The 12436-nt window shown below is 39.3% G+C and overlaps 1 protein-coding gene across 3 annotated transcripts in view; it reads left to right on the top strand.

Moving 5' to 3' along the window:
- The window catches only part of caln1 (calneuron 1), a 58063-nt gene that overhangs the window by 38536 nt on the left and 7091 nt on the right, over positions 1 to 12436 (top strand). For all 3 annotated transcript variants that reach the window (XM_085244160.1, XM_085244161.1, XM_085244159.1), the window contains one exon: positions 9215 to 9371. In XM_085244160.1, coding sequence (XP_085100286.1) covers positions 9215 to 9371 — 157 coding nt within the window. The remainder of the gene's footprint in view (positions 1 to 9214; positions 9372 to 12436) is intronic.

A 12436-nucleotide genomic window follows, 5' to 3' on the forward strand; every position in this document is an offset into this window, starting at 1 on the left:
TGTGTAAATTCAAAACACTACATGACTGGTTCCAGAAATGAGCTACAATTCATTTTCCCGCCTGTTGTTACCCTCGTGGTACGTGTTATGTTTTATTTTGCTCAATTAATCTTCTGGCCTTTGACGGCTTGGTGACGCAGCGGTAATGGAGACATAAATTTCTCCTGAAGGCTTTGGGCCTTTTAACGGAAACAGATAGGCTGCAGAGATCGATAAAGACGCTGAGCATTCATTTTAACAGGGAAGAGAATGTGTGCATGTTAGACCTGGGTGTTGAGCAGAGGAGGGCATAAATAATTGACTAAACTGAATTGCCTTACAGGTTGCATACTTAGTGTTAGTGAAGATTTCTATTCTCTTTACTTTACACTTCCAAACTGCACCATCCCACACTGCAACAAGTGTACCTGTGTGTAGTCACAATGTCGATTGTTGAAGGGTCTCTTAATAAGGAGCAGGGTAGAAATACACCAACCAGCTTTTGGATGCCGTCACTTTTCTCCAGTGGAACTCACAAATAACATCTGCAGTAATTTATATACTGCTGTCAGACTGATGTTTTAAGATCAGGGGCTGAACTTGCTTGAAAACACAGCTAGTTATTTACAGTGTCAGTCAGACAATAAATCCAACATTTACGAAATGCTTCCACTTCTAATCCTCCTTTTCTTCTTTTTGGTTTCCTCATCATTAGCATTTATATTAATAAATTGAAGCGCTAATCAAAAACGTCTATAAAGTCATATGATTTAGTCTTCACTGAAATAATTACACAGAAATCACACTTGTAAGTTTGTGGAGTTTCATCTGTATTTAACATAAAACAGATGTGCACCATCACAAGTTTTGGTTGTTAAGGATGTAACTGTGCAGACTCCGTAGTGGAGGAGTCTGTTTCCATTTAATACTAGTTGGATCAGCAGTCTTTCTTTGCTTTTTCTTCTTCTCCCTCTATCTCACTTCCCTTACCTTTGATTTTGTTGTCACTCTACGGCTCTTGTTTGTTCTTTCTTTATCACTCCCGGTCATCCCGATTACACCAAATCGCTCCTCATTTAACAAGAGAACTGCCTTTTTCTCACACTCTGACCTTTATTAGTTTCAGTCTTCAGCTCTGCTTTTGTTTTCTTTCAGGAGTCAGTTTTTTTTCCATTTGTGTTCTGTAACTGTAATTTACTTTAGAAAAAACATTTAATTTTAAAGGTCTGTAATTTCAATGCTTTCTTTATTCCCTTTATTCTAATTAGATGCATGTTTTGACGGTAAGCCTTTTTTTCTGAACATCCTAATTAGGACAAGTATTTTAATTTTCAGATTTAGAAAATTTATATTTTTAAGCAGACATGATATCGTGAAAATACTGAGATTTGGATATATGAGTAATGGATGAGTGTTTTTTGTTTTGTTTTGATTTTGCAGACAGTGCACAGCTGGGAACACCATACGTGCACAGCTGTTTGCGTATAAACCTCCTTTCAGTATTGCACGTGTGTGTGATCTTGCACTATAGAGGCCATGCCAGGTGTCTTAATCAACTGTAAGTTTTTGTTACTTACAACCATTTCGTCGGACTTGGAAATCACATTACATATTTGACATATTTGAAGCCTTGTCTGTCAAGCTTCTGTAAAATTCTCCCCCAAAGTCCAGAACTCTCCTTTCTCCAGCTTGACAACAGCATCCACAGATTACATGATCAGTTTCTGTTACTGTCATGTTGCCCTGCAAAAAAACAAACCAAAACAACAAAAACCCTGGTGCAGTCAGATCCCTGGAAAACCACCACCTCACACTTTCTTATAATCAGCCTCTGACAATACACTGAAATGAAAAAAATGAAATATCTCTTATTTCTATAGATAGTGTTTACATTAAAACAAGCATAGAGCATGTTCTTCTGCATTCAAATCAAACAGGGTTCAAGGATGTGCCTCCTCAGCTGCAGCACGTTTTAAATGGATTAATATTTCTACCATTTGGAAAAAATAGGACTTGCAAGTTCATTGCATTAGATTTACATTAGCAAATGCATATAATTGGATTCGTCAGTGTGTGGAGAATGTTATCTGTAGCTCTATAATTTGGCTGTACTGCAAAGGGCTGAACTCAGCAGATGGATGGATGCTGGCTCTTGGCACCTTCTCACCGCCTGTGTGTGTGAGCAGCTGAGTACGCCTCATTTATGGGTGTAAAGATGAACATGGCTTTCTCCACAATCCCAAATCCACTTTGCGGTCTTAACAAATATTCAAGAGTTTGCAAAAAGTCAATAAATTCATGGTTTTAATTCAAGGATAGTGCTTCTGTATGTGTGGGCAAATACGATCTCAGTGCATCTCCTTACACTGATTTTGATGAATTTTATGGTAGTTACAGTTTTAATGAACTTCAAGACTCTTTTAGTAAAAGTGTTTCTAAACCTTGCATCAAAGGCTCTCACAGTGACTCAGATATGTTATAGTACAGTTATAATATACCCACTGTTCCCATGAAATAATTGAGGAGAATATTAAAAACAGAAAATCCACATTTTGAAATATAACCTGTCCACTTCTTAATAAGTAACTGTATTATTTGAGTCTTTATGACACCTCATGCATTTATTAAAATGGTATAAAGTTATGTCAATGCAGTAATATTATTAGTGGTGTGATTGTAAGGGCCTGTGTCCATTTTCTCTACTCAAAGATTTGTCAGTTGAAAACTTTTGGAACAATTTCTCCCGCAAGCCAATCAAATTCAGAAAGGAGTGGGACTTATGTTATCAACACTGTAAAGAGTTTATCAGCATTATACACTGGACCCTAAACTTCTGTGAGTCCAGCTATAATAAACAAACCCAGTCTCTCTTGCAAATAGTTTGCATCTGTTCTTGTTGAAAATCTTTGAACTTTAGCATTGGAGAAGAGGAAAACCTGACAACCACAACAGGTGGTTTTTCACACACAGTGTATGTGGTGCAGCATGGAAGCGCGATGGTTAGCACTGTTGCCTCACAGCAAGAAGGTCCTGGGTTTAAATCAACCATCTGCTTCTGTGTGGAGTTTGCATGTGTCTACGTGGGTTCTCTCCGGGTACTCCAGCTTCCTCCCACAGTCCAACGACATGCAGATAGTGAGGTTAGGTTAATGTCAGTGTGAATGTTGTTTGTCTCTCTGTTAACCCTGCGACAGGCTTGTAGGTTTAGGAGTCACAGTTATGGTATATCCCTTAAATGTTCAAAATGGGAGGGACTTCCGACTAATGGCGGTTTGGTGCGAGTAGCGCTTTTGGTGAGCTCTTGCAGGGTCGGCCTTTTTTAAATTATTATTATTCTCTGACTCGACCCCAAGCGATATCTATCTCATTTTAAAATAGTACATTTTTTGATTTTGCTCACTAAAATGCCACCAAAGCTGACTAAAGGAGGAAGCTCGGTCTGGCCTCACCTGCAGCCTGCTTCTCCTGACTACCCTTTTACCCGTCCTGAATCGGGGACTGCGGCCCAGGCCGCCACCAATAGCGATGTCAGCGCTCTCAAAGCGGTGCTGCTTTCGGCTCTCCGCGAGGACTTTGCTGCTACACTTAAAACGGAGTTTCAAGCTATCCTTGGTGAATGTCTTTCCTCCATTAAGTCCGAGCTGCTCTCCTTCAAAAAGGAATTAAATGTTCAAAATGTAATTGTAATGCCTGTGTAACATATTGGTTTAATAACCCCTGGATTTGTCCGTCAGTCATACATGGCTTTAAAAAATATGCCAGTTGTCCATGTCGGATCCAGACCAATCAACATAAGGTTTATTATATATATTTGATCTGTTCATTTACTTTTACCAAAGCTCCTTGTGCTGTACAACACATATCTACCTTAGAGTCTAAACGGGGTCCTGCAAACTTTAGTAGTCCCTAAGTTCCTTCAGTTTGGACACACAAAAGAGGAACATGTCTTTCAAGAGTTGGAACAGCTATGAAAACTTTGCCAAAAGCACCTACCAGAAATGGTTCATGCTTTAAAGATTAGTTCAAAACGGCACAGTAACATTCCTGCTATTTGTTACCAGACATTTTTCTTCTCTTTAAATATCAACAATGAAAATGTCAGTTCAATCACAGGATGTTAATGATCACGTGAATCTGTTTTATCCCCATCACTCTGTCACGGATTCAATTCATTTCAATTCAAGGCTCCTTCTGAGCTTTGACCACAGCAGACCTTAACAGTATGTGACATTTCCAACTTCTCCAAAGTCTCCATTAAAGTTCTCTGTGCCTGAGGCATGTGATTGCACTTCAGACTGAACTTCTTAGGAGAATGTGTAACAAAGAAGACTGAAGGTTTCCAGCGTGGGCTCCAGTATGAAGCTGTAGGTCACAAACCACTGGGTGTCCTACTAAAGGTCTTTTCTGTGGGAGTCACTTTAGGTTCAGGTGTGTAATTCTTTTCTACTCCCCTTTCTTTCACCATATTCTCCATAAAGGTCAGTCCATGCTTGAATGTGAATGTAGGTTGAGAAAGTCTGTGGGATATGGGAAATGAAAATAAAATGGCTTTTTCTTATCTTCTACTGTAGTGCTCTGTGAATAGAGCTATCCTCTGGCTCATCCCTCTTTTTCTTGGCAAATGAAGTTCTGCCAGTCTCTTGATGGGTGCCAGCGATGCCGTCTTTATTGGGAAGCGAGGCCGCATAAAGGTTGGGTAAACACAATTAGGCTGCCGACCTTTTCCTTTGGGGGGGAAGTAACACAAAAGTTGGCAGTAACTTTAAGTGACAGATGCTGCAGGGGCACTCCAGGTAGATCTGTCTGTTTAGTACAGATCCTCTCTCTGTTTTCCAGAGGGAGATGCGAGGAGAAATAAACAGAGCTCTGCAGTCTGTGAAACATCGCATCCATTTCTGAAACAGGAGGCAAAACATCTTTTTATGCTGCTGTACATGGTGGCTGATGTGAGATTGTTGCTGTATGAGCTTTCCAGTTAGGACCACAGCAGCAGCAGTGTCCTGAAGAGAGCAGGCGCATGAAAATGATCAAGTCTAACACATACAAAGGAGAATGATGGGTTGTGAAGAGGCTTGCAGATGCATGGCTCTGTTTGAGATTCACTAGTTGGTTGCTTGGAAGAGTATTAGCTGAACGGCTGGGATTATGGGCTGAGCTCGACTTTGTTTCCTGCCTAAACTAATGCCATACTCTATTTAGTCTCACAAAAAGTTTGTGTTTGTTTATGTTTGTCAATACTGAACTGTGGGGCTCTTTATTATCTGAAAAGTATGTTCAATACTAATGTAGAAAACTTTGAGTTTGGTGGTCAACAAGGAGTCAGTGTTTGAGTTTCAGTGGTCATCATAGTTTTTTCTGCTTACTGTGTTATTCTTTTAAATGATTGATAAATTTTATTATTTTCTTTTTTTATCAGTTTTTTTTTTACACAGTATAGAGTAGAAAGGCAGATGGGTTGTATGTGAGGGGGAATGGCACATAGAAAAGCACCTGGAGCAACCTCGAACCTGCAGTGCAGCACTAAGGACTAAAGCCTGCACAGCATGGGTCACCTGTTCAACCAGGTGATGCATCGTGTTGCTCCTTCTGTCTTTTCACAAAAATGCAGTAAAATGAAGAAAATCAAATAACTGAAGAATATTGAAGTATCAGTTGTTGTATTGGTATAAACCTTTAGTTGTACTGGTGGTTTCAGGGGAAATATTTAGTAACTGTACCTTCTTTTTATGGGTTTATGTTTTCTGTCACTGTTATATTTACATTTCCACTGGATTAACTGTACCTGCTTTTAAATTACATTTCACAATGTATGTGATTTATTAGTCTATTGTTGCATAACTTTATTTTACTTTTGTCTTGCCAACATTTACATTTACGTTCACCTTTGATTAATGAGCCGGCAAACAAAAGACGAAACATTGACCCAAAATTTTAATTACCTCTGATAATGAATCTTCATGAAGGCTGATTAACATTTGAGGTGTGATTGGTGCGAGTGTTCATTAGCTCACTCTGAGAAGGCTGAGCGATAACAAATCTCATCGATGGTAAGTGTCCAAGTGTGATTTATGCAGTGGGCTTGCCAGAAAGTCCAGTGAATGTTACCCTTCACTCTCTGGACGAGTGTCATTCATCATAATATCACCGAGTGCACCAAACACAATCTGGATTTGGTGTTTGTAAACTGAGATCAAATGTGTTGAGAAGCTGGATAAATTTAGTAAATCATATAAACTCTATATGAATGAATAGATAGATACATAGATAGATGTAGATATATATATATATATGGTCTGTGAAGAAGCTCTCTGGAGTTGCTTGACTGAACCAGAATGGAAACCTTTCTGTTTATACTAATAATTATGTTAATAATAAAAACTGTATTTGTATAGCAGAGAGAGATGTGGTGTTTCTCACCTCGTTCACAAAGTTTCAAAAACAACATGTTCAGTGAGAGCCTTTTATGATCATCAAAAATGTGAATATGCATTTACATTTCTTTTTTATGTAAATGCTTATTGATGTTGTATTTTCCATCATCTTATTTCCTGTTTTTGTTAAAAGAATGGGATCATTGTTGATTGCATATTTTTGATATCACCAGGTATTTGAACCTTATTGTTTCCTCACGCACATACTTCACTCTCTCTTCACTAGCAGGTCTGCATTAAAGAAGACAGATCGGGGACTGCTGTAGCCCGAGGTCATTCACTCTCTCCCCACTTTCCTGTCTATCCCTCTGCACTGTTCGGTCTCATAAATTCAAAAAAAAAAACAGGAGACCAGGATTAACACTCATTCAGCTCATGAGACTTGATGAGACATGATTCCTTATCTAAAAAGATTATATGTTTATTACAAATTGATGTGTCATATTTGGTCATTTTACTGTACTAGTGTCACAGTTTGAATTTGTGCACTCCATACTAACACATATGAGGCCACAGAGCAGGCAAAATGAAATTATTTTGTAATAGAATGACTTGGGCCGATGTTGTATTTTGTTATTAATTATTTATGTTAATTAAGTTTTTTTTTAAATATTTGGTTGGTTTAATATAACAGAGTTTTCTGCTTAATTTTTTTTAGGTTTATAAAGATAACAGTGGAACTTTTGCAATTATTTCACTGTTATCATTGTTGTTATTGCTACTATTTTAATGAAGACAGAGCTGGTGTCCCGTTAACGCTGACTTCCTAGATCTCCTTGTGCTTCTGCCTGTCGTAGCTTTTTATGCTCCACTGATTTGGCTCAGCTGTTGTTACACAGCTTATCAACTTCAGGGTCATACTGGGGCAGTTCCCATCCATGCATGTCCTGGGTACCGCGGTGAGTGTGTAATACAGATAACAGAGAAAAGGCCTAACCACCTGATGTGTTCAAGGCCATGGTATTTGACAACAGCGGCAAAGGTGATAACCACTGAGTAAAGTAGTCTAACCTGTTTGAAATGAATGCGTGGACCATTTTCCCAGTTTGAGATGAGAATTTTCAAACTTTCAATATGTTTTGAAGTGTGTGTGTGTGGAGGGGGGGGGGATAAAAATGAACGCATTTTTGGAACAACAACAAATATTTCTGGTTTCTGCAGAGCTACAGAGAGACCGTCAAAACAGAGTACTCCTCCAGAGTAGAGAGCTCACACTCTTCTACATGAAATAGTACACTGACAAAAAAATCTATGCATATAATGTGCATTTTATAGATTGATACAGATAAATATCCTCTGCATAAGAATGGTAAGATATATTATGATTTCTTTATGATAGTACAAAGTGCGAGTGTGTAAAGTTTAAAGAGTAGCAGACCAAGAATTGACCCTTGCGGAACCCCTCAATTTTTGAATTGAATTGAAACATAAAATGTTCTGGTCCTTAGATATGATGAAAAGCAGTTATGAAGGCTTTGGATTAAAATATCATAATCAAGAGTGTCGAAAGGCAGTGGTGAGATCAAGCATAACTAAGACTGAACGACTGTAACTCAGTGCTCTTAAATAATCTTTCTCACTGCAGAATGATGGACTTCAGTTTACTTGTAAGGTAATTACTGATATCTTTCCTCGTTAGCATTGTGTTGGCACACACCTGAATCCACCAAACCTGCAAACTGCTAAAATATCTGCTTTTATAGAGGTGATCACACTTGCTGATGATCAGTTAATTAAAGCGAATTTGAATAGCAGCATCTGGCAGCTACTCATGTCTTAATTCCCATGGAGGCAGTAAGGATATACTTAATACTTAATGACATGGTGTAATATGTTATCTGTTGTTAATCTGATGCTGCACTTACCAAAATTTAAGACCAGAATAATTTTGTAATATCCTGATACATGAAACCTGGGAATTGAAAGCAGATGCATTTTGCTTTTACCATGACTTTCTTAATCCATTCATTCTTTTCTGTAGCTCTATAAACTAAAAGTGTTACCAAATTTTTATTCCTACATGTGCACAATGGACACAACATCAATATAGGAACAATATACGTTGCCTTTGTTGAAAGTAAATATCAGTGAGTTTATACAAGCGTTTAGACGAATTCAGAGGAACTCGCTGTCCTCGCAACTGGCTCGGGACACACTGCTCTTTGTGATTTCATTATGAGTCAGGTTTGTATCATAGTCCGGCTCTGAAGCTTTTCTTGTTGCAGAATAAAAAGTAAATTAAATTATCCTACTGCTCCTAAGTAAAGCACTGCTTTCCAGCAAAGCATCGCTCGCCAGCAAGATCTTCTTGATCTGACCTTCAGACACCTCTGGTTTAAAAGTGGGTGTGTCTGTAAACACTCAAACAGAACCATAAATCAGCCACTCTTTGAACATAACTCTACCTCATTCAATTTAATCAATGCATCAGCGTTACGCAATGCTCAGATTAAAGTAAATGTATAGGAGTGACATCTGTAAGATGTACAGGGACGTACTGGAACATGAAGAGTGATTTATTCATTTGAACTTTTTGTCCTTTCTTACAGGGAACATCACTTATTGTAAGTCGCCCTAAGCAAAAATCTACTCAGATTTCTTTTTTTCTTTTTTGTACTCCCCAGCTTAGGGCGATAGAGACTGTATTTGTAATGTTTTATTGAGGTTTGCAGTCTAGTGGAACTCCTAGTGGAAGGATTGTGTCACGCACTACCCTGCCAGGCACGTACGGCAAGCTTATTTATGTGAAGGGAAAATGGTCTCTTTCTTTTTAAAAATCTCCTCCTCATCTCTTTCTCCCTCAGTTCGACATGCAGAGAATCACCCTGGAGGAGCTGAAACACATCCTGTTCTGCGCCTTCCGTGACCACCTCACCATGAAGGACATTGAGAACATCATCATCAATGAGGAAGAAAGCCTAAAGGAAAACTCTGGCAACTGTCAGACAGAGTTTGAGGGAGGTGAGCTGAATTCCCTGAGCTGGCTTTGCACATAGGCACGAAGATATATATATATATATATGCCGGCGTGTGTGTGTGTTGGGCTAGTCGTGTGTAGGTAGAGACAGAGAAAGTAATCCATTCTGTCAGGAAGAATTTGATCTGTCTCATTGAGATCTAAAGCCAACACAGTCACAGCACACCTGCTGATTTATTAATTTGGGGGCTTTCGTGGGAACTGGTGTCAGCTGGTCACCTGTTTAGAAGCGGCACAGATGAAATATACATGAATTCACTCTGCAGAACTATCCAAGATCCATCCAAGATTCATGGATATCAGAGCAGCAGAGCGTATTATAAGACTTTCACTCTTATCATAAAAACAGGAAATGCAATTGTTTCTTTCAAAACCATTTAAAATGTTTTTTAAATGCCAGGTTTGGAGTCAGATTTGATGAATCATCCCTTTCAGTCATCTCTGCTTTGGGTGCTGAGAGAAATACATTTTAAACAGACCACAAAGTGACTCAATTTGCATAAAACATTTGCAGTTTGAAATGAAATGAAACTTGGCAGTGTTTTGTCACAGCACTCGGCATTCAGGCCAGGCAGTTCTGAGCATGTATGTGGGGGGGATCGTGTTAATAATCATCTGTTTGGCTGTAACTGAACAGATGCTCTGCAAGCGAGAGATATGTTCAAGCAAACTTTGTTACTAGAATGTATTTATCTTCTGCTCCCCACTTAAAAAAGCTTCAGCCTCTTCAAAACTGCACATAAAAAGTTATGTTTTGGAATTTTTTTCCCAGTTTCTCACCTAAACTCATGTGTCTATTCAGCCTTGTTACATTTTAGCATGTGCAAATTAATTGATTCCATGTGTGTTTTGAAAGCAGATTAAAAAATGGCATCTATTGTGTTTCAACACCAGAAACATGACTTTTAGAAGCACAGAAATCTGAGTCATAACACCAGCAGCTTCTACATGTCCCAAAGCAGCGTCCCAGCCTGCTTCGTTATGCAGTGAGTCTGTGCTTATCAGTCTCTTAGGTTAATACTGTGTGAATTAAATTCCAATGTGTTGAGATTTGTCTTTGTAGCCACGGCCGTTTATATTTCTTCTGTGGACCAAAATGACTCTCAGAAGCATAAGAGACTTTAATGTCTCTCACAAACACACGTGCCTGTGAATAAAAAAGGGATTTACTAGGCCAACACTGGTGTCACTGAGAATGGACAAAGATTGCACAAGCACTTTATCAAGCTCTTAAAACTGGTGTAGAGTGATGACAACATGATGACCCTACTAGGTTTATGATTAAGGCTGCCCACTGCAGAATCTATTGAGCCCAAGGTCTTCAAGTACCACCTGCCACACAGGGACACCAAAAAAGTGCTCAGTCATGGAGAAATCGATACATCAAGTCATGGTGTGATTCATACTGAATACGATTCATCATGCTACACTTGTGCTTATTACTTCAGCTTTCTGATATATGAGGTAGCACAAGAGGCAGTTGATTTCCCTCTGGCTTTTCCTCGTTCTGGATCAATATGGTGGGAGGCTGAAAAACAACTGGAAAAAAATGTAACCACTGATCCATAGAAGTTCACCAGACGCTGATTCATTGCTGAACAAATTGCACCAATAGCATAAAGTGCGGAGAAACATGCTGGAGCTGCAGCAGCCATCCAGAGTGCCACTTGCAAGTGTGGAAATCAACTGCGATCCATGAATGTCACAGCTGCCTCACAGGTGTGGAGATTTAAGGGCATATAGATTGAATCTCTATATTGCATACGCTGGTTAGTTTGTGCACTTGCGCTATGTAAGGTGTGATTTCTGACTTTTTCAAAATATCAGCGTTGTTGTTGCTGCTTTCAGCATAAAAGAAAAATCCCCCTGGAACACATTTAACAGGTTCAACTAAAAAGCAACTAAATTACGCAGCAATTCCCAGTTTAGCCCTCAAAACTCTCTTTTAACTCGCTTTCCTTTTTTAATGCCTTTATCACCATTTTGCACCACAGATTCTGCTAAAGGCTTCAGGGCGATTGTGGCTCAAGAGTTGGGAGTTCGTCTTGTAATCGGAAGGTTGCCAGTTTGAGCCCCTGGCTCGGACAGTCTCGGTCGTTGTGTCCTTGGGCAAGACACTTCACCTACCGCCTACTGGTGATGGCCAGAAGGGCTGATGGCGCCATATGGCAGCCTCGCCTCTGTCAGTGCGCCCCAGGCCAGCTGTGGCTACAACTGTAGCAGTGTGTGAGAGTGAATGAATAGTGGTATTGTAAAGCGCTTTGAGGGGTCCCGAAAAGCGCTATATAAATGCAATCCATTATTATTATTAAAGCATTTTGTGTGCTTTATTAAACCTCAACTCTTCAACTGCAGCCTACAGCCTGACCTGCTCATATTTAATTTGTGACAAATATGTTTATAATATTTATTGTGACAAATCATACTTTTGCACCACCGTTCTTTTGTAGCCATGAGGTTGGGAATCTATTACCTTTTCAATATTTCTTAAACCTTCTTAATTAAAAATGCATGGTGTTTACAAGCAGTCAAGCACACATTTACTTTTCTGCAGGAGTCAATGTATTTTGATTCTTCTCAGTACTGAACAAGAAGAAATGTTGCTAGTAGCTGAACAAATACAAACAAATACAGAATCACTGCATCATAGTCTGCAAATGCTCTTTGATTGTCTTTTAATAGCAGTTTGGAAATCAGCATCACAACAGTAACAAGTGGAAGTGTCATAAATTAAACCAACACAGTATGGATGTCAGCTAAAGTTACCCCGCTGGATAAGGACAGAAGGATGAATGCATTAGTCAGCAGCCACTAAGCCACCGAGCACTTTATTACCTTGAGACCACAGTGGCCCGGAGAAAGTCCTCTGTGGATATTTGGCAGTTGCATCATTAGGCTGGGCGGCTGCAGAGGTGTTTTATGAGGCCGACATTGGATTCAGTTGACTGGACTTAGAACGATTGTCTAGACCACAACTCTCCTCCCATCTTCAGTCCAGCAGCTGAACACATGTTCTTTCCATTTGTACCCTGCTAGCTCATCCTCAGAG

This window comes from Mchenga conophoros, linkage group LG14, assembly GCF_057382185.1.
Source record: "Mchenga conophoros isolate Kocher_MC1m ecotype Shallow Benthic linkage group LG14, M_conophoros_male_GT1.1, whole genome shotgun sequence".
Lineage (NCBI taxonomy): Eukaryota > Metazoa > Chordata > Actinopteri > Cichliformes > Cichlidae > Mchenga > Mchenga conophoros.